Consider the following 23,922-nt stretch of genomic DNA (forward strand, 5'->3'; position numbering starts at 1 on the left):
ATGCACCCCAGGATACCATTGGCCCTCCTGGCCACAAGGGCACACTGCTGTCCCATGGACAACTTGTTGTCCACCAGGACTCCAAGGTCCCTCTCCACAGAGCTGCTCTCCAGCAGATCTCCTCCTAACCTGTACTGGTGCATTTTATTACCCCTGCCCAGGTGCAGGACTCTGCACTTCTTCTTGTTGAACCTCATTAGGTTCCTCTTGGCCCAGCTCTCCAGTCTGTCCAATTCTTGCTGAATGGCTGCACAGCCTTCAGGTGTAGAATATTGTACAATTATTTATGATTTGAATACGTAATATCAATAAGATAAATCAAATAGTAATATCAGTAGTGAAATCAATAGATAAATATATCAATATTATAAATTATTATTTCCCTACCCTTCTGAAACAGCCATTACAAAACAACAAGTAGGTCAGAAAATTACAGATTTTATTCAGGCACTGCTTTAGTATTATTTTTCAGTATTTTTGGATTAAGAAGGAAAATTCCAGTTGAGAAGAACCACTCAAGAAATTTACTGTTTGGCTGATGAGAGGGTGAAAAGGAAAACATCATCAAGGATAAAAGACTTTAGCAATGAACTTCTACTCTTTCTCCTAATTGTTTCCTTGACCTTGTTACTGACAGTGAAGATTGAGTACCCATTAGATGTGCCTTCTCACCAGACATTCAAAGCGTGTAAGTGGCTCCCATCACGTCTCTAATACTTCTTCTATTGTGTCCTGGTTTGAGTTAGACCAAAACTAGTTCTGTTCAGTGATTTTACACTTTAGCTAAGTCTCTTCTAACTAACTGCACTTTCAGACATCAATGGCATGTTTTTGCAGAGTGTCTGCTTCTTGCAGTGAAAATGCTCCACGTTTAGAGTTGCAGCCAAGGATGGGTGTGCAGACCAAGGTCACTGCTAAAGCTTGTGTCCTAAGTTGGAGGTGCAGACAGGACAGGTGACCCTAAACTGACCAGCAAGGTATTCCACCCCATGTCCCTCATATTCACCATAAAGCTGAGGGATCACAAAGGTCAAGCTCTCTTCTTCTGCTTTATGGTGGCTGTCTGAGGACTTTGTCTGTTCTGTCTTTCATGTTCTGCCTTCCATGATCCTGATCCATGTGCTCCTGACTCCAGTTACACAATCCAGCTCCCATCTGCTGGTGAGTCCAGTCTGGGCCGTTCCCCAGTGCCTCAGAGGTGACAGTGACGTAATTGCCATCAAAGGGTGTGTGTGTTTGACACTGGGTTTGTATATATTTGTAAATATTCCATTTTATTAATATTATTTTCATTAAAGCTATTTTAGTTTTCTTTTCTAATCCATAAGTCTCTCTCCCTTACTCCCTTTCTCTTCCTCTTTGGGAAGGGAGAGGGGTTAACGCAAAGCATCTGTTACAGGGCTAGTGGACAGCCCTGACACTAAACTTTGATAAATTGCATGGTGGATACACAGGTAAACAAGCCATGACACATATATTCAGAAAACAAAGGGGCAATTTAAAACTATTTTTGCATAAATAACAGAAGCTGGTTATGTTTAAGTTACAATCCACAAAGTAGCATAAAAGAAACAAAACGGAGCAACCTCAGTGGATGCTAAGTGGATCCACTTCACTTACCGTATGCTATTAACCTATTAATAATCTATTTAAATCTGATTATATAAAAACCTGTATTTTCTTGCTCAGTGTCAGCTGTCACTGCTGTCAGCTTTCCCCGGCTTTCACTATTCACAGCCTGACGTCAGCATCCTTTTTGTGATAAATTGTTCCTTTTTGTCTGGGTTTGGTCTGTATCACAGCCATGTGTTGGTGTAAGTTGGCACAAGGGACAAGGAAGTCTGGGCAAAGGACTGACCAATGACTACCAGCAGGATCCCTATCCTAGGGGCAGTAATGGATTATACCAGCCTTTAATAATCATCAGGCTATGATACTGGATATCTGTTTTCAGGCAGGATGAAGAACCCTCTCAAGCAAGGTGATTATTTCTCTCCAAAACAGCTCAAATGATTTTTGCAAGACAGCATGGTAACAGAGTGGATTATATACAAGCATTTTTCTAGCCACAGTTTCAGAGCCTCAGCATATTCTGCTGCCCCCCAAACCCACCAGGTTCTGATAGTGATCTCCTATATACCTGAATCCATATTGATTCATTGGTGGGTCCTGGAGCAGTCAGATTTTCAAGATCCCCTGTTCTGTCATAATGAAATGTTGTGCCTGCCACTTTGTATTCACCATTCCACTGGATGATAAAACCTCCATTCAGGTAATACTTTTCTGGGTCTTTGCTTCGCACAGCAAGGAAATTTCCTGCTTCTGCAACTTCCATGACTTTGATGCCCCTTGCTCCTTTCGGAATTAGCCCAATATCAACGTATCCTAAGAAACAAGAAAGGTTCACAGGGGTGAACAACAAAAATGTAATTGCATTTTACTTAGATATGAGATTATCAAAGTATCAGCTTTTCTTGAAAACAGATACAAATGTGCTATCATAAAGCTTGAATTTCAGTTAGTTAATAGTATGGCTTTCTAAGCCATGTTTTCCAGTATCAGGTGGACAGTGGAAAATACGAATACGCATTGTGTTTAGGCAATAATGGTAGAATTTAGAAGGGACAAGGAGATGAAAGATTTTCTGAGCTGCACCAGGGGAAATCTGCTCCACAGGTGAGCACCAGCATCTCCACAATCACAACCAAGGGCTCTGGCATACTGCAGTGTGAGTAACCTGGAGAAATGGTAGGCAGTCCCAGCAAGTTAACAGTCTGTTGTGGGAAAGGTCTTTTCAATCTGCAAAGAACATTTTCATCTGTCACCAAAGTCTAAGTATGTACATAATTTAATGTACATTCTCTAAGCCATTTACCTTTCCCATGACTGTTTCCCATAGACAGCCTTGCAACAAAAAACCTGAATGTAATTCAAATGCCTCAAATTACTATGATCAGTTGAACACATTTTTATAAATCACTGTTTTTTATAAAGAAGTTCAACAGCTCTTCATATATTTGTGGTATGTGTGTTAAGAATGAACCAAGAGCATCTGTTACAGAATTCTGTTAGCACCACAGGCAATATAAGACATCAGGGTCTCTGCTTCTCATCTTACAGGGAACTGCTGCTGAAGTGTAAAAACAGGAAGTCTGCACAGAAATCTGAACACAAACTTAGATAGATTTCTTGGTATTGCTCCTAGCTGGGCTTTAGAAACTGGATGGATGACAGCTTCACAAGCAGGGGCTCTGCAAGCGTGAGCTGCAGTTTGTGCTGGTTTATGTGAAGACTGGACCATATGTGGTTACCCAGTTCTCATCACACTCTGCTGAGGTCATGCATTAAACTCCAAGACTCACATCCCATTCACCTTTATTGTGAAATAAGCTTATCACCTAATAAACTAATCCTAATTATATTAATAACAGATTTTTTTTTGTCTCAGTGATTAATGTTCAACAGGAGGAGATTTCTGGATGTCACCCTTCACAAATTTTCTCAACTGACTGTGGAAATCCAAACTTTTCAGTCTTTCATGAGTGAAGGCAATAACATCTGGAGGATTACTGAATAACTTGTATTATAGGAAACCAACAGTCTAGATCTAATATAAGCAACTAAGGTCTAATGTTTCTCCCAAATGTTATATTCCTTTAGTGCAGAGAAGACGTGCTATGAACACAGTGTGTCATCTTGTAACTAAAAACTTGATTAGTAGTCATACTCACAAGTGGGCCAAATTAACACAGCATGGAAAATCTTAATCGTGTCACATCCTGACAGCTTGTCTTTGCAACATTGGTGTTCTTTTCCAGTAGTTCGGGTTTTTTGTTTTGTTTTTTAGGTAATTAGAATAGCATTTGTTCAAAACACAAAATATAAAAACAATAAAACACCATTTTCTTTCTGTTTTAACATAATACCCTGTATCCTCTCAAGATTTTGCATAATTATTTTTGTCTGAATAACCTGCTGTTGCTCATAAGCCTGATTTTAAACGTATTGCAACCGTCTGGTGAAAGATGTTACCATTTGATCAATGCGTCACACTAGTGTCTCCCTGGCCCTCCCTTTTTTGACTAGCTAAATTACCTCCTCATTTCCCAGAACCTCACACCAATTCTCAACGAATGTTATTTGCTTTTGAAAGCAAAGTTAATCAGCAGCAGCTTCTGAGTTTGTCACTCAACATAATAAATTTTTGTTTAAAAATGATATGGATGATGTTTATATAGTTGTTCCTGGTTATTTGGTGTCATCTGATAAGGATCTAAAGATCTGAGATTCAATAACAGTCAAAATGTCAGCTGTCTAACCTACACGCTGTGCTCATTACAGCCTAGAGCATTCATATTGCAGGATGCTACCACACACTCATGAAATAGCAACTCTCAGATGCTATTAATCTTTCCCTTTTTTAATTAAAATTAAATCTATACACTCCTAGCCCGGACAAGAGTACAATATGAATAAATTCATGCAATCCTTCTTGTAGGCACAGCTTTAGCAGAACTGAAGAGCTTGTTTCTCTTTTCCCATTGCTGTGAGAAGGAGTAACTCAGGTGGGTAAGCACAATATTTTAGATCAGATCCTCATCAGATTTGGCTATTCCTCCCTCATCACAACACCTTCCATCCTGCTCTCCAGTTTGTTGTATTTGTGCGCTTCCCTTTCTTAAAAATACATGTTCCTGAGGCACAATTTTCCTCTAAGCCAGGCTCTAGGCATTACCACAAGAATTATTATGTGGAAATCAGCACAGGCTCACAGTGGCATATTGGGTTTGTGAGGCAAGGTATGGCTGCATACAGCCTTCCTGCGGAGTAGAAGCAGTGCGGCTACGTGTGACAGTAATGGGAAAAAATACAGCCTAGAGACAGTCTCCTAAGTGATGATCCAGGAGACCTGCCTCACAGATCAATATTTGCAGCATGGGTATGTCCAGACTCTATCTTGCAGCTAGGCTCAGGCACGCACCCAATTTATGTCTGCACTTTGGTTGCATGAAAAGGAAACAGGGGTAGCGAGGAGACCACAACACATTTTGATTCAGTTCCAGACAAGCTGGTCAGGAGATAATCAGTCCAAGACAGGTTGAATACAGCCACAGTTTCCTTGTTTGCCCATCACTTTGGTAAAATTTAGCCCTTCACAGGAGTGACATGAACCTAACCTTGCCTTCTGACTGGCAAAGTAAGACAGCTCCACTCCTACTGTACAATCCCTCATTTCCTAATTTTCATTAATTTAATGCATTGTGCACTTGCTGCTGAAAGCTGGAAAACTAACTTCCCCCTACACACACAAAAGGGTGAAGACAGAACAATTACCCAACATTCTGACTACCACTTTTCTTAGCTATTCCTCCTACACAGGCATATCGCTTTTGCTGATCCTCATGACCTCATTCCCTCTTCTTGTTATCCATTTATTCCATGCTTCCTGCATTTGCCACAATCCTAAACCCCCCTCCCTTGTGCCTCAGTCTTTCTCCTAGCCCCATGCTTCTCTTCATCCCGCAGTGCAATCTATTCCCCTTCCAAAAGAGTCTGCACACCTTGCAACTGTGCAACCACACACAGTAATACTCCTCTGCAGTCACTACAATGTGAATAGGAACAGAGATTTCAACTCTTAAATACTCTACCTGAAAATAAAAGCAGACTTCCTCTACCATAACAATAAGAGGGCTTGTGGCTTCTCTGCCCAGGCATAGACCTTGCTTTTCAATGCCCTGCTCATGTTGCAACTTCGCTGCCATAGCGGGTCAGCTGAAGGAACTGAAATGATTTTCAAATGAACCTTCTGAAAATGAGATGCAAATCAGGTACTTGCTAATATTAGTATCAACAGCTGAGATCATTTGCGCAATCAGACCTCTGATTTGTTTTCCACCACAAAACTCTAATGGAATCTATCATACATGGGATGCTGCCATTCCTGTGGCTGTGTTGGGAGCCCCTGGATCACTATTCCTATTTTGTGTCCATAGGAAGGACAAAGAATTTCAAAGAAAATTCAAGTAATAATACAGATTTTAAAAGTTTTCTTTCTGAACATGAGGCAGTAAGATTTCAGGTAAAACTGATCACCCTGCCCTCCAGTGACAAGCTGAAAACTCTTTCCTAGCATTTCATTAGTCTGACCTGGCAACTTAGTCAACCTGCAGACAGACTACACACTGCTGCAGCATCAGACCCAAGAAACCTGCTGGACTTAGGTTCTGAATAAAGCTTTACATCAAAATATACTAGCTTTGATTTTGTACTTCCCTGTGTCATTAAACACAGAGAAAACTCTTCAGATCTTCCTTGTCAGTGGCTTGCCACATGCTTTGGACCATTTTTTAACCTATACTGAACATATGAGCCTGAAGCCTTTATGTTTACAAAAACAGTTCAGTAGCCAGTTTGCTATAAATCTGTACCGCAACACAGAACGTCACGGTACCTGTCAGAGAGAAGCCAGATACTGTGAACAAAACCGTCTTCCTGTTCTCAGTTTAACACTGTGAACATCAGCAAGACCCACATATTGTCTTAAAAGCTGAACAGCCCACCACTCTGCCTTTCCTGACACTTCTCCATGTTTGATCTGCAATGGAGTCAACATCTGTAGAACGTAAAGAATCTGAAGAATCAATCCATTTTTTACTGTCTCTAAACAAAGTGAATAAATTATTTTACTTAACACTCAGCATCCCTCAGCAGTATCTGTCACTGAGGCTTACTGAATCTCGGGGCAAGGAAAAAACTAAGTGAAGATAAAACACAAAATCAATTTAAATTTATCCTCCCATATGTTACAGTACTGGACCTTTTCAGTAAAACCATTATTTGGAAACAAACTTCACATCATCTGCAGCCTTGGAAAACCCACACACAGTCAAAGGCAGAGTGAATTTTAGAGTAGCAGAAGAACAGACGCTGAGGGGCTGATGTAGTATTGCAGGAGACAGAGCTTTACATTTTCCGTCGTAAGTCTCACATGCATATACAATCTGCACTGCTGCACGGTTACAGACATCTTCACAGTTCACCTGTGGAATATGGAGTGGATGGAAAAAATCCAAGTACACTACAGAAAAAACCCTGAAACATTAAAAGTGCTTTTCCTCCTAACTTTTAAAGTGTTATCAAACCAGCTCTGAATTATTAGCACAAATCATATTTGTACAAATCAGAATTATTTTAGGGAAAAAAATCACAAAACCAAAAGCCAGACAAATCCACACCCCCACTGCAGTTTCTCCCTCCTCAAGAGCATGGTACCAATCATTGCTCTTGAGACTTTCAGTCTCTGCACCAGCCTCTTTCTTCAGCCAGAGACTTTGCTCTAAGCACAATCTCTAGTGCCCTGTCTTCTCACCTCTCTCTTACCTGCCCTGGCTTCCCATTCAAAGCTCTTCATCCTGGCTGCCTTTTCCCTCTCCAGCTCACCTCCATGGTTCTCATTCAGCTTTAGACTCCTGTGCCCCCTTCTAGTCTCTCTGGCTCCCATTCACCCTACATATGGTAACTTAAAGCCTGAACATGTTGCTGTCATCAGTGAAGAAAGGCTGAGTCCTCCGAGTACTGATTCAGATCACCTTAACCCTGCAGGGAGTTATTTTTCTCCCCTGTCAAGCTAGAGGCATCCCACAGAAAATTTTAAAAGCAACCAGAAGTGGAAAGTTCTGCATGGGGAAGATGTAGCGTATGGTCACCAGAGGCAATGGTATCAGATTTATGACGCTCAGAAATGGTCCCAAACCCAATCACTCCAGAATTTTCTTGGTGCTCTACAATGTCCATAGATTTGGTCCAGATTTTCCACAGTGATCAATTACATTCATTTTGTAAACGCATTTGCCATTTTTATTATTATCTGTGTAACGCGTGTAGGGCCTGTTGGCCTCTTACATGATTTTTATTAGACAAGGTGAACTTAAAAAGCGCAGATCCCAGATCTTTCCTGGCAGAAGCATGATTCATTGTGAAACATCCATTTACAATTTCCTACACAGATTGATCACTCAGGTTTGCAGGGAGAAGTGCCTAATCTTTTTAAGTAGAAAAATTACTTCACTAACTAAAAAGCTTAAAAGAAGAACCCATTTTACCAAATCCTTCACTTTGATTAAACATCATCTTCACTGTACGACAAGCAGAGCCGTCTCCGAGGCAAACTCCACACTGGTCTTCAGTTGCATTGGAATTTATCTCATAATCACAGCCAACAGTCTAGAAGGAAAAACAATTTCAGGTAAATGTGATTTCCACAATGAAATACCCAGAGCTCATCTGTCACTGCCTTCAGTGCACTCTTCTCTTAAGAGAAGGGGAAGAATCAATTTTGTGGAAGAGTATATATCCTATGTAAACAAACTGAGAGAAGGGGTTGTTCTATCTAGGTCAAACACGTGTTTTGTATGAAGGTGAAAAAAAAAAAACAAAACTAATCAACAAATCACCATCATGTCATGAAACATACAGTAGTGACCAGTTCCTTGAGATGGAAACATGCCACTCAAATGGCCTTCATTTCTAGGATTGGCGAATACATCTAGGATTTGTGTCTGCCTTCTTATGGCGTAGAAGTATCCATGGATTCTCAGGAATACAATGCAGCAACAGAACTGAAATCTCTGTGCTCGCATTTTGTGGTCATCAGACGATGCAGAACCACTACTGCAGCCAAACTCCCTGGCAAGAAGAAACTCTTCAGCAGGCATGAAGTTTTAGAAGCATGATAGCTGTTTCTCTAGCTTGCCAACACAGGGGAACGGGTCAAGATAAAATTCTGGTACAGACTGATTTTCCAGTTCACACTTGCTACAGGGAAAAAGTGAAAGAGAAAATTTACTCATACCGAGTCAGAACAAAACTTCTTCCTGGCCCAAAGCAAAATTCTGTGCACTAATGCCTTTAAACTTCAACAAAATGTTGATTTTGTTTTGGGATTGTTTTTGCCTCTCTTTAAAAACTAGGAAAGTTGCAGAACACAACCTAATGTCCCACACTTAATCCTTGTTAGTAGTATCTAAGATATCTAGAGGCCTGTGATTTAGATGAATAGCCACCAGTCTGTTGGTATGTAAAGCTGATTTTTCTCAAAATAATCTTCCAGGTGCCAATACCTGCCAAATTCTCTAACACTCTCTTGATGTATGAAAATCTGGGTATCTCCTCTTTCGATTATGATCTTATTTTATCTTCAGTACATCAGCTACTATAATCTTGTGTAAGCTTCTGACAGGAAAATCCATCTATTAGACTAATCTAGGTATAAAGGCTCCTGCACTCTCTAACATTTTTCAGCTCAAGAAATTCCTGAACTTCTTCTCTTTGCACCACTGATTTGATTTAATGGACAGCTAGAAAAGCTGCAAAAATGGAAGTAAGGAAAAGACTCAAGGTTACAAGCAGTTTTAAATCACGTCACTGCATTTTTACAGAGGATTTAAAAAAGACTAATTCATCAATTAGTGCCAACACTTAGCCAGCACCTTTGGTATCTCCTCTAAAAAACAATGGCCATGCCAAAAGGTTCTAGAGCAGCCTCAGCTTCTCTCTCCTTTTAGCAAAGGCTACTTTCCAAAAAGTGAATATTTTGTATTTTCTTTTACACAGACACATCTCAGTAGCAAGAAGCACATTTATAAGCAGTACAGAATGTTACAGAGATAAGCACATGTTAAGAAGGTGACTACATTTTTGCCTCCAAGCATACAGCTATTTGAGCAAGGATGGATTTAATGAAGTATCCAAAGTACACAGACGCCACTGTGATAAGTGCAGGATGTTTCTTTATCTTGCTAAGTTCAGATCTGACTCCTCACCTGCTATCTACAGATGCACTGCAGTTTATATTTAACACTTCCTAAGAATTTAAAGAGGTAGGTGTGTAGCTGTTTTCTTAGAGAGATGCATTCTGCAGTATACTTACTGTACTATCAGTACATTTGTTAAATGCCTATGCACAGATAGTGAGGTCATGGTTATTAAGTTTATTATGAGACCAGAGAAGTAACCAGCCTTCCTAGGGATTCCTGAAAGTTGAAGTTTATTTTATCTTCTCTGCATATCATATATTCAGTACTAAACACAAAGTTCAGGAAAATCTAGAAATGACACTCTTGCACTTAATGTTCTGCTATATAAAGTATTATTAATGAGTGTTCTAGCGCTTCTCTTTTGAACTTCTTAAAAAAAAAAAAGACTTGTCTTAAAATCATAGCATTTTTGTCAAATTAGTATTTTCTGGTAAATGAATAATGTTATTGAAAAGGTTTCTAGTCATCTTGATTTGCTGTTCATGCTTGCTTGAGTGGTTGTACCCAGAAATAATTTATCTAGTTCAGGCTGTCAATCAGACATTTTGAAACGAACATCCACTGAGCATATATCCCTTGTTACTACTATGTAGTGTAAAAAGCCCCAAATGCCGAATAAATAGTCCTGAACTACTGCACTGGCACTAGCAAATGAGTCCAGCAGCAGCATCATGGTAGCATCACCTTCTTGCCTTTGGGGTGTCAATTACTGTCTCTGCACAGTCCATACTCATCAGCTCAGCCAGAATCATCCCAGATCTTTCCCACTTGGCCACATATTTCCTTTAGCAACACATCCACAGCATCAAAATATGACACTGCTGTGGCATGATGGGAATCCATTTGTCCCTTTCAGTTATAACCACCGAAGCTTGTGTTTTAAGTCTGATATTTGAAACATCACAGTCTTACCTACACTGCCACAGGGTGAGGTGCAGAGTTCCCCAAGAACGAGGCACTGCAGACCACTGTAGCAGGGCAGGCAATTTACAGCATCACAGTAAACAGCATTCATTTTATTCCTCAGCTCTGGGGTGCTGCTGGTGGTGCACTGATCTTCATATCTAGCAACAGGACCTCATCTTTGTCATTAATGACAAAGTATATAATCTCATGTATCAGAATAAACAGCTCCAGCAGTCATTCACTCTGAAGTTCATTTACACAGAATTTCATTTCCAGGCCATGTTTTACTTTACTGCTTCAGTGAACATCCAGTAAATACATAATATTTGTCATCCATTAGATTAATTTAAAGATGCTTCCTCCAGACTCTTACTTGTCTTCCTCATTCTTCTAGTTCTTCTAGATAAACAGCAGTCATTTTTTCTAAAACTGCCTTAAATAATGTGTCTTAAATTTCTCTCAAACTGCCTGTTAAAAGCAATCTGGAGACTAAATGCAAGTTATAAACTGAGAGAAAGGATCAGCAGCAATTAGTTTCTCATTCTTTTGCACACAGATATCCTTGTGTACACCCTCTGCCAGTCAAACACGACGTGCTACAGCAATGACAGTGTGCCACAGCACGTGCAGTGCAAATCAGCATCCCTGACGCAGCCCTTTGCCATTGCCCCATTCACAAAAAAGCCCTTGTGACGTACCTGAGCCCAGCTTTATTTCTGGTCCCAGTACACAATGCAGAGGCAGAAATAATGACCTGAATGTCCGGGCTGCCTTACAGGAAGGGAGAACAATTTATTTCCTGCTGCTCAGTGACTAAAGGGAAAACAGACAAGGATATTACCCTTTTGCCACTTCTAGAAGGAGAGACTGTTGTGTCAGATTGGCAGCGGGGAGCAGATACAAAATGTCCTTGCTGTTGCTGAAAGGTACAGCCTGGATGCACCACCTGAATGTCATGGTTATGTGGATGCTACACGGCACTTTTATGCTCTTCCTTCCGTTTGTCTCCCCCACTGGTCTCCAAATAAATCATGTTCATGTCATGTTGGCCATGACATTGCCTTGAATGGGGAGAAATGTGTCCTGATGTAACTGCTTCTTTTATAATTTGTCTACATGGGTCTGAATCAATGTCCTGTCGGGCTAGCAGTGGGAGAGGAAGATTGATTCATAGAGAGAAGCTACTACAAAAAAATGTGAGATGTGTAATCTGCTTTTAAGCAAGAGGGGGAAAAAAAAAATTCCTCCCTAGTACTACACAGCTGTGTAATTCTGCAATACAATATTAGCCTCTCAGCATAACAATCGTGAATTACCATACAGATCACAGATTTTCATGACTAAAGTCATTTAAGCCTATTTAAATTATTTGTGGGAGATGAATGCTTGCTACAAACAGCAGAGATGCCAGGTCCTCCACCTTCAGAGTCTGCACACTCTCAGCACATGTACCATGTAAGCCTTCACCTTCAGACGATGACATGGCTTGTACAAACTCCTCAGTTATGTATGTATCAGTGCTCAACAACTATACTCTAATGGCAGTATCCCTTCCTGATTAGCACTGGGGGAGCAACTCATGGCTCTAGGAAGAATTAGAGCGCACTTGGGATGTATAATTTGAAACAGAGGAAGAAAGGATATGCACTTTAAAGATCTTCTAAATAAAGGGTAAAAGTGACACTCAAAGGATGAGTGCAGTGAAACATGGTTAAAAGGAAATTAGTCATGGTATATCTTGATGAATATAGATTAAATTACTGACAGGTCTTGGTGACTTCCTCTCCTCAAAGCTGATTATATGTCCGACATCATGATAGATGATGACAGATGATGACCTAAGAAGGTACCTAAAGTAAGGCCTGATACAATAAAAGGTTTAAGGGGACTGCATTTCTCATGTTCTTATTAGCACCACCTCGAAAAAAACATGGTTGCAACCATGTGGTCAGGAAAACATCCAGTACACCTCAGGTAGCTAAAATGAAGCATCTCAATCCACATTTAGCCATCAAACTAAGACCATTCTCTGTTGGCTCTGAATGAAACCATGGCAAACTGCAAAATCAGACTGAAATCAGCTGAATTTAGGAGATTAAAGACTTAATAGAATCTGAGTGTATCTATCTCGTTTTGACATATCTGCAAGGAAAACTCCAAACTTGGTTGTTAAAAAATAGCTACTCTGCACACAAAACACATGTGACTGATATGGACTGCGGATCTCATGTACAACATCTCACCACTGTAATTTTTTTCTCAATTTCAGACCTAAGTGAAGTGTTATTTCAGCATTCAGAACAAATGTGAAGTGTTTTTTTTTTTTTTTGTGAGATATAGTACTGAAAGCCAGAACAGGGCTTTAAGAGACACTGTCATTAATGTCTGTGAACTCCTTTTTCACATCGTTAGCAACATTTTGCTATTGGAGTACAAGAATGATGCACCAAACTAATTATATTAGATGCATTTCCAGATTTATTCACTACGACCTGTAACGTATATATTGTGTTCAACTAGCTGGACTAAAAAACTAGTGAATTATATGGAGATACTTGAAAAAGCTTCTCCTCAAGTGTTATGTTGGAGCCTATTTCAGATAAAAGCACAGTCTTACAGAAATGTGAGCTATTTGGGTTACCTATTCATCATTTGATCTCATTTGTGGCAGCTGCATGATTATATTGTTCCCTCCATGACTCTAACTCTAATTAACTCTGTTTTTCAGAAGATATGAAGCAGCAGTCAACATATGAAATGCTGACAAAAACTGTATTTGTGACAGCACTAGAAGCCTGAAGAAAATTTTTTAGAAAGGCATTGAGTCCCCAGAACTATTGATGCTAAAGTACATCTAGTATCTACAAACTGCAATTAGAATTAACTTTCCTTTCACCTCTGATCTATCACTTCTGGTCAATTAAGTTTTTCTATTCCTAAAATTGGCATAAATTTGAATTGTCACAGGCAAGAATACAGAAAGCATACAGAAACTAAAATTAACCACAGTGATTTCAGTCCATTTGGGCTGGTAAGCAGAAAGATAAAGTGTAACATCACAAAGACAGCCTTCTGAGCTTAGCACTTGGCCAAGGGAAGTTCAAAAGCACTGATACTGCATGCAAGATTTACTACACATTGCAATATGCTAAAGATGTGGTTCCATCTGACTTCAACTGCTCAAGGCCAGGTGATCTTTCACCATCATAGGTAAAAGGTCCATCCTGGGTGAAAAGGAACATGATTCTGTAAAGGGCTGAAACAGATGACTCCTTGAGATCCCTTCTAGTTGCATTTCTGTATGATTCAGTGAGTTAGGACATACAGTCCCAAGCTCCCTACAGTAAGTCAATGTACTTTCCACAAGATGCCAAGTGCTGCTTTTGTTTCCAAAGACATTGAAAGCAAATAAGCAATCATGATTCAAGAGCACAGGGGACAGAAATCCACGGTTTAAAGAAATAAACCATAGTTGTTAATACATCCCCTACAAGTGAAGTACTCGTCTTATGTATGAGAAATCCACTAAAACCAATGCTAAGACTGTGCGTGTTAGAGCATCTGCAGAACACACCTTCAAATGCCACAAACACACACATCATCCTGGAAAACTACTATCAACATGCAGAATATGCAGACAACTTTATACTTATTCTTCAACAAACAGAACATGAATGAAACATATATTGTTCGCCTGTTCAATTTACTGTTGTAAACAAAAATAATTTTTACTGTACTCAACGTCTGCTCCTGTTGCAAGTCACTTTGGAACTGCTACATAATGTGTAATATTAAACTGCATTTTCATTAAAAAAGCACAGAAAGGGTGGCACCAGTTACAACCATAAAGCTACAATCCTTTGTGAAAACATCTCATCAGAAACAAACAGATTTTCTTAAATTGATTTTTTAACAGAACAGAAGAGATGAGTTTTAAGGTTCCAAAGTAATCATAACTCAGTCTAAGTGATTAATTAAAAAGGATGGAAATGCCTCTTATGTCTACTTTGAAAAGCTGTTTCTATAAACTTGTTTTCACAAGCATTAAAAATGTGATAAAATGGAGTATTTGGCTTCAACTCAAAAAAAAAAACCAAAAAAACTTGTTAAAAATTCCTGTAACTTCATAGAATGAAATTGTAGAAAGAAACATGCAAACATACCCAATACCTTACACATGCCATTAATACAGATATCTCGGCTGTGCTTTCCTTCAAAGCAAGGAGTACCATCAGTGACAGCATCAAGCATCTTCTCTGAAAAATGGCCATCTATTGGGCGACAGTGGAGCTCACAGGGGCTTGCTGAAAGGAAAACAAAGAAACTTTCTCAGACAATACTTCAGAGAGACATCGAACTGCAAACACAGGGAATGACAGTATGTCCTTGCTGCACCACCCACCCATTTTCCCTGGCGTTTGACAGAAATGGCCTAAATAGAAGCACTTAGCAGAGCCAGGGTTGTATTTCCAACAGGGGACACAGCTCTGATAAAGTTTCAGAGGGATGCAGGTTAACTATAAGTATTTTGCATCCTGCCTAATAAATTCATTTCTTCCTCCTTCTCCTTTGTTGATCTGTCTAATGTCACATTAAGAACTGCATTTAAAATTAGAGGAATTTCTAGTAATGAGACTAAGTCAAACTTTTAGTAATGCAAAGACCCTAAATACTTTCCTGCAGAAGGGTTTATTCTTTTGAAGGGGGAAATTTGCTCTCATTGCTCTGGTTTATACAGCACCAACACACGCAACACGCAGTGCACAGAAGTGACAGCAGCTTCCACCCCTGAAGTGCTTGCAGCTTAAGGACCGTCCTACACTGCGTGAGCTTTAAAGTATGAATCTTGTCCATGTGAACAAGATCTCTGCAGAACTGGGATAAAAAAAAAAAACAAAACAAAAGACACTAAATGAAATCAAAAACCTTAATGAGGGGTTTTGTGTTTTCCCTCTCACCAGTAGAGCTAAAATCGCATTTCAGGACTGACAGCAATGTTGTGCCTGCAGCTTCTCAAAGATGCCTTCATAAAGGGCAATAGAGTGATTACAGGTAGAGGACACACTTGCACCAGGGTTATACAACTGGCGGAATTTGAGGTGAGTCATGTTCAAGAACATCAGCAGAGCTGGAGCAACAGAAGAGTCTCAGCCAAGAACATAGTTTGTAATCCTTATCATCAACCAGCTTGTCTGTGAAAACTGCCAGACCTAACATCTATCACCTGTTCTTGTAAAAGCTGTCATGATAAGCAATCCAAGGAATCTTACTTCTATCTGCAGAAATCTTTCTCTAGCCACATGGCTAATTTGATTACTTTAGTGCTCCAAACGTTGTTTTGGCTTGCTTACCTTCTCAATGCACCATATTTCAAACACAAAGCACAACAGTGTTATGGAAAGCAGAGTCCCAGAATTCCAGCTAATCTGTTAGCTTCTCAGATCAATCCCGATAGGGTCTGCAGAAAGCCATTGCAGCTTTTACATTGTTTGGAATGAAATATATAGAGCAGCAGTTTGTTATCAGTATCTCCTCCCTAGTTGTTTGTTGACACAACAAGCAAGGTGGTATTCAATTTCATTTCAGAAAGAAATTTCTTGAGCAACAAGAAGCAGGCAGTGCTGACTGGTGACATATTCCTGTCATAACTATAATGCTTCAAGTACATAATTCAGAAAAAGGCTGTAGAGAAAGATAACTCCCTTATTAAGCCAATACGAAAAGTAAAACAAATACCAAGCAAACTTTCAGACTTGCAAAGGTTCATGAGTCAAAAAAGGGTTTTCTAGGCATGAAAGCTTTTTTTGTTTCCCTAACTGTAGTAACTGATCTAAAATTAGATCCTACCTGTACCCACAGATTTTATACTGCTTTTCTACCTATCAGTTTTCTACTTAGCCCCACTGGAAATGAGAGGATACTACTCCCTTCCCACAAACTCAGTTATATCCAGTTTTTATACTCCTGCCATCATTCTTCAAATTATTTTTATATTTTATCTGCATAGAAGGCTTTTAATTTATTTATTGTCTATCTTATTTATTTATTTATTTATTATACAGTTGAGCTCAGGTCCACTCCATTATTCTAGGACTGTAAATAAACTACCAGAATCAGCCAAAAAGTCTAGCACCTTAAACACCAGACAGGTACACATCTAGAAAGTGCCTTCATGTCTTATTTTCAGAAAATAAACACATTTCCTGAAATGATGGAAAAACTTGAAAGCAAAGATTGGCGATTTTTTAAGTCTTATTTCAGTTCTGAAAATATAAAAAAACTAAACTGAGATCAATATGAGCACTAGGGTTGCTCAGAAGGAACTCATTAAAGCAGCTGGTTTAGTTTCAGTTACTTCAGTGAATTTTATTAACTCATTGTAAGACTTTAACAAAAAAGCTGCCATCTTAGACCAAAACACACAGAAATTCTTGCAATCCAGAAGATTCATGAAATACCAAGATGCAGTTTGTGAGCACTCGGTACTGGCCATGTTCACACAATTCTTGTTCAGACAAAGCACACTGAATCCCATTTAAACAGAGCTGATTTCTGCCTGCATAAAGGCTGCAGGGTTTTACCCATCCTTCCACAACAAAGTAGGATCAAAGCCACTTAGACTGCTCCTGCTTAGACCATACTTATATCTACAATAATAAAATTAATTCCTCAAACTCTCTAGGTAACCTGCTCCAATGTTTAACCACCCCTATGGCAATGAAGACTTCCTAATATGTAACCTAGAGTCCTCTCATGCTGTTTTGGCTGTTTCTGCTTGCCCCACCTTTCATGGACGTGGAGAAATGCTGGATTCATCTCTCTCTGGAGACTCCTCTACTGCTTGAGTGGAGGAGATGGGAAGTTGCAATATGAAGTACAATGACAGAAAACTTGAAGCCAAATCCAAGTTTGAAAGCAGAAGAGATAGATTCAAACTGAGCTGATAAGACCATGTATCCTGCTTTTCAAAGCCAGCTAATAAGATCCAAGCACTGCTTGGATCTCAAGAGCTTCTTCCAGACCCAAGCACAATGCTGCATGGAGCCATGCAGTCTTGCTATCCTTCATCTCCACTAGAGATATGCATGCTAAACACCCTTAGAAAAGTCTCTTCAAGTAGTTGACATTTAACTCACTCCATCTTCTCTTTTCTAGAGCAAAATTTGTTTTTCTCAACCTTTCCCAAAACTACGATTTCAAATCATTTGACTTCCATGGCACCTCCACATTGTAAACATCATCCAGTTTGGCTGCACCATTCTGGCAGTCCATTGTTCCTAGCTGGGCAAAAGATTTTAACTGAGGTGCCAACAACACTCAGCAGCCTTTATCTGGAGTGGCCATATCCTGCACCAAGATTATGTTGCTGATTTGAATAGAGACAAGCTCAATCCTCTAATACACAGAAGAAACCCAGATGTAATGGAGTCCCAAGCCAGTGATCTCTCATAAGCACCCAGTGACTGATTTGTAATAAGAATAGGATTGAAGAAGCAAGCCAGTAAAGCTAAGTAAAATCCTAAAATACATGTATGTGATTTTTGTTTTCCCCTCTGTGTATATTATAACAGAGTTCAGACTCAGCAAGTGTAAACAGGACAACATGAAGATAACTAAAAAGGAACATATTCCTTTCTCAACTTAAATTTGTTTCCCTAGCAGCTGACTCCAATGAGTTCACATGTAGGAAGGATCCAGCTTAACCTGACTGAGAAGGATGTAATTAATGGGTCTGCCAGCTGAAGATAAGGCTTCAATATTTTTTTCCTGCTTAACAAGGAAGAAAAGAGGTGGGCCTCTCCTCTTCAAACCCTCACCTCTGCAAGAAATCAGAATCAGCTGAGGAAATTCAAACCAAAGAAAATTAGAAAAGACAATTACCAAAGAGAGACAAAACAGGAGAAAAAAAGCTGAGATGAAGCTACTTTATCACTTTAACCAAGCTTGGAACTCCAAAAGAAAGTTTAATTTCAAAGCAGTGGCAGCTGAAACACTATCTTGCACTGTTAGCTCAGCCCCTGTGACTGTACCAGTACAGATCTTACTTGGTATACAGACACACTTTGGAAGAAGTATGACATTTAAAACACTTCAGCAATATAACTCCTATCTGCCACTATATGAGATGATCCTGGCACTGACTGAGAAATGAAAGGTATTTATATGATTCAGTGTAAGACTTATAATTACTGCACGGAAGTTAAGCCCTGAGAAGCTACCAGATTCAGATAAATTTCTCAAATGGTATGAAATAAATAAACGTAGGGTCAGCCTGATGGCAAGAGAAGTAGAGTAGCACTGAAGTCTGACTATAGCACCAAAGCAGGGCCCTGGGTCCTAAGAACAATTCAGAGAATATGCTGGTCAGAGCTGCTCAATGCTTTAACCACCCTTGAACTTGGAAGTCCCCTTCATTTTAAGAGTCTCAGGGTACTCAGGCTTTCCAGCTTGAGCACATATGGTTCTGTGCTCTGAGGCAAATCCACAAAAGGACTATGCAACTTTCCCAATAGGCCCAAACTCATTTAAAACAGAAGGTAAAAATCTCAGTTGGAACCTTAAAGATAGTTAGTGTTGTAACAGCAAGATAGCATTCACTGCTTTTCTGCCAGGTGGCTTGTTAAAGCTGCTTGTTGCATCTCACCTTACATTAAATCATAAGCTATTCATAAAAGAGTATTTGTCCTCTTGTGAAGGTACAATTTACACAACAGAAAAAGACAATACAACAGTGTTTAATTACGTGACATTCATTATAAATGGCTTATGTAAGCTATGAAATTAAAGCCAGGAGAGACAACTGTGACAGTGTAGATAATTTACTGTTTTTCCAGAAGGATGAGGGAACACAGAAATCCTAAAGCACCACAAAATATCTAGCTTAGTACTTCATCTCCTCAACTAGATGCTTCCACACAACAACTGTTATATGCACTCAGAGGTTAGGAAAGCAGGTATTTTCTTTTATAGCCCATGTGCAGCACAAGAAGATTTTAAATTCCTGATAACAAAACATAAGCTGTATCAGGTTTGTGTGGCAAGGTTTTGGTAGAAGGGGAGCTACTGGGAGCTTCTGTGAGAAGATAAGTCCAATAGAGCCAATGCCAGCTGGCTCCTAGATGGACCCACAGCTGGCCAAGGCCGAGCCCACCAGCAATGGTGGTAGTGCCTCTGGGACAACATATTTAAGAAGTGGGGGGAAAAGTTGCTATGCAACAGCAGTTACAGCCAGAGAGAGGAAGGGGAATACATGAGAGAAACAACTCTGAAGACACCCGGGTCAGTGAAGGAAGGGGTGGAAGTGCTCCCAGCACCAGAGCACATTCCCCTGCAGCCTGTGGTGAAGACCACGGTGAAGCAGGATGTACCCCTGCAGCCCATGGAGGTTAGTGGTGGATCAGATCCCCCTGCAGCCTGTGCAGGAGACCAGAACAGAACAGGTGGATGTGCCTGTGACCCCATGGGAAGCCTGTGCTAAAGCAAGCTCCTGGCAGGACCTGTGGAGAGAAAAGCCCACGCTGAAGCTGAGCAGCTGTTTCTGGGGGACTACACCTTGTGGAAAGGATCTTTGCTGGAGCAGTTTGTGAAGAACTGGGGCCCATGGGAGGGATCCCACACCAAAATTGCATGGAAGATTGTCTCCTGTGGGAGCGAAACCACACTGCATCAGGAGAAGACTGTGAGGAATCCTCCTGAGGAGGAAGGAGCAGCAGAGACAATGTGTGATGAACTGACTGTAACTCCCATTCCCTGTCCCCCTGCACCACTCAGGGGGAGAAGGTCGAGACAATCAGGAGTGAAGTTAAACCTGGGAAGAAGGGAGGGTTGGGGGGAAAGTGTTTTAAGATTTGTGTTTTATTTCTCATTATCCTACCCTGATTTGGTTGCTAATAAATTAAATTAATTTTCCCTAAGACAAGTCTGGTTTGCCTGTGATGGTAATTGGTGAATCATTTCTTCTTGTCCTTATCTCGACCCACAAGACTTTCATTATATTTTATTTCCCCCATTCTGCTGAGGAGCTGGGTGATAGAGTGGCTTTGGTAGGCACCTGGCATCCAGACATGGTCAACCCACCACATAAGCAACACTTTTTTGGCAGCAAGCTAAAGAAGTAAAGTCTTTGAAATTGGATTGCATCAGTTAGAGGATGTATTTCCTTTTAGTAAGGAAAGCTGTTGTAGACTGAAAAAGGTTGGTGTACATATGGCAGACATAGTGATTAATAAGTCTCTAGAGCCCCGAAATATCAGCCTTTTTTAGTGGGGTGTTTACACGATGCTGTTGGTTTGTTTTTGCTTAAAGTCTTGGCTTGTTCAGGACAAACAGTGACATGAAAGATTCAAACTGCTCCATCTCACAGAGAGAACACTATTTCACAATCCTAGTTGAAGTCACTTCGCTCAGGACACCTTTACAAACCAATGGAACGTGAAAGAAAATTTGAAACTGAGATGGGAGGAAAACTCTCAGACATATCTCAATGCAGTGGGTAACGCTGGCTGGACAGAACTGGAGGCAGTGTGCCCATGATAGCCACCCACCCTCAATCACACAATGGTGATGTCAGATGAAGCATCAGCACAGATTTGGCCAAGTCCCTGCTTAGATGACTTGCTCCCAGGAAAGCCTGCCTCTCTGAGGAAGCTAAGATTTTTTTAAGTTAGAGTTTAGGAGCAAGAAAACAATTCAAAAGCTGATAATGGAATGTAAGAATGAAGTTGCAAACATTAAGGACTTCACAGATCACAGGGGAGACAAAACTCTAGACTGAAATTCTGGTGGCTGATAAAACAGATGAACACAGTCAAAAAGCTTTTTAAACCACAGAAAAAATATTTCCTTGGTATTTGAAGGATTTTACAAAAGGGCACTGATACCCAGGATGTTCCAGATGAAAGAACAGGCTCAGTAATGCAACATTTTAAAGATAAGTGGTTTGCCTGTAAAGCTCCAGCCAGCTCTATTTCAAACATGGCACACATCACAGGCCTGCCTTCCAGTGTGCAAGAAGCACTTGATTCATGACTCTTAATGGCCTGTAAAAGCAGACCTTCTGCAATAAACGCACATGCAGAACTACCAGTTCTGTAGCACTGCTCAAGAGGGCTCACAAACAGAACAAAGGCTGTATCCTACAGAGTACATGTGAATAACAGAGTGGAGTGGAATTCCAATTTCACTGACAAACAACTGCTGAAAACAGTGTATGAGTTTGGCTTTGCACTAAGCTCTAGGGTGTTAGTATTTACCACAGTTTGTTTTACTGCGAGTCCTTCTGAAAAAAGTTTTTTTCTATCAACTGCATTCTCTTTCCTCAGAAATTTTCCAGGAAGGCTGTCTGCTCCAGGTTCATCTTCAACAGTGTATTTGTTAGATGAAATTAAAACAGTCACTGAGATTTGGGAAACCTATTCAGAACAGCCAATAACTCTGAAAATGCAATGAAAAGTACTATTGGCAAACGAAATTGCAAGCTGAATCCCCAGCTTCACTTCCCTAACCAGTTTACTTTCTACTAAATTATATTGCTAGTTTCTGCTGGGTAATCAACAACTTATATTCATACATACACCAAGAATCAAACTGCACAGCAATAACTATTACCTCTATATTTAGTACCTGGCTGTTAAAAGGAAAGCTTTAAGGCTGAGACATAGATTCTATTTCTACAATACAGGACAGTACAATACTGAACCTGTTGAGTTGTTTCTTCCTCCGTGTGGTTCCAGGTACACTTACCATGCAGATCTGAATTTGGAAGTAGTAAAGACACACTTGTGCAGCAGAAGAGCTCTGCTTATTTGGTGCAGTGATGCCTACAGGTCCAAACTGCCCAGGCAGTTGCACTACAGTGCAGTGCTGTACTTCTGTGGTTGACACTGGAAAAAACAGTTTAGGTCTATCCCAAACAATTAGTACAGATGTGACTTCAACAGCTTTTGTTAACACAGTATCTTTCCAGGAACACTCCTAGTTACACTCACAGTCATTATCACTACAGCTTTGCAAAAATATCTGTGAGTAGAGGAGAACCACTGCCTCTGTGTATACACAACAGCTGCATATGGAGACAAACCAGGTTTTTCCCTCTAATTCATTAAAAGCCTTAGAATTTAGTGACTTCTGGAGCTCACAGAGGTTTCTCATAGGTCTGTAAATTGGACTTTTTATGCAAGATATTAAAAAAATTATAGCTTTGTACCTGTGTTATAAATGGGAACCCAGTGGTAGAATTCATTCTGGTAGGGAACAGTATCAAATTCACTGCACTGCATCTGACGGAACGTTGGCAAGCCTTTGCGGCAGGGGCTAATGTTACACATGCGATAGCGTTTCCTTTCTCCAGTGCAGTAGTCTCCTCCAAACTGTGGTCTAGAGAAGGAACATTGAGATTGGGACATTAAAAGAGCAATGTCTTTCAGGTTTCAAGGTGAATCTAAATCCTTGACAGGGTAGAGATACCCTTCACATCTTCATGTACCCAAACATGTCAGTATGCAGCACAGAGATACAGACAAACTCTATATCCCAAACAAGTGCTTTGTCCATTACCCAGTTAAGCTCACAACAAATCACGTCATAAAATGAGCTCCCTCAAAATACCATCTTTTCCAGAATGTTTGACAGTTCTTCCAGAAAAGCCAAGTTATTTCTGCTGTTAGGCACATTCTTAAGTGCTTTCTGAAAATGACATGTAGAGTCTTCATGAACTCAGATATGTACTAGAAAATTCTCCCTTTCATGTTCTGTACCTACCAACTCGTGTCTGAAGTTCAAACAAAGATGATGACTAGAACAAAACACGAAAAGTTGCATCCTTGATTTCCCTCAGGAACAGATTGCTAGCTATCGTTTTCACCTGGTGTTTGATAACATTTATTTATTCATGACATTACTATTAAAGCAGCACTTATATTACTTCTGCAAAGCCTGAATGCTAAATAACAGAATTTCGGGTTGTTTCATTTTTTCATTTTGTGCAGTAATAAGCTCAATGGAGGCTAAGGATTAAAGACTAAGATGACAATAGTAGAAAATGAGTCAACTGAATTTCACACAGGTAACTGGGAAGGAGAGGTGTTCACTGTCTGTCCTGTTGTGCCACCAGCTGATAACGGTCTCATACAAAAAAGTTTCCAATGTCATAAGTCCCTCAAAGATTTTCAATAAAAGGTAAAAATAGATAGTGCTCTCA

General features: G+C 40.0%; 1 protein-coding gene across 1 annotated transcript in view; it reads right to left on the reverse strand.

The window, feature by feature from the left end:
• LOC103777607 (A disintegrin and metalloproteinase with thrombospondin motifs 12-like) overlaps positions 1-23,922 on the reverse strand; it is a gene marked incomplete at both ends in the record, with an annotated part of 56,654 nt that overhangs the window by 16,519 nt on the left and 16,213 nt on the right. Inside the window, 4 exon segments of the mRNA XM_008945166.1 lie at positions 2,141-2,385; positions 8,106-8,226; positions 14,895-15,028; positions 22,930-23,099. Of these exon segments, the coding sequence (XP_008943414.1) occupies positions 2,141-2,385; positions 8,106-8,226; positions 14,895-15,028; positions 22,930-23,099 (670 nt within the window).

This window comes from Merops nubicus, unplaced genomic scaffold (genome assembly GCF_000691845.1).
Source record: "Merops nubicus isolate BGI_N331 unplaced genomic scaffold, ASM69184v1 scaffold12678, whole genome shotgun sequence".
NCBI lineage: Eukaryota > Metazoa > Chordata > Aves > Coraciiformes > Meropidae > Merops > Merops nubicus.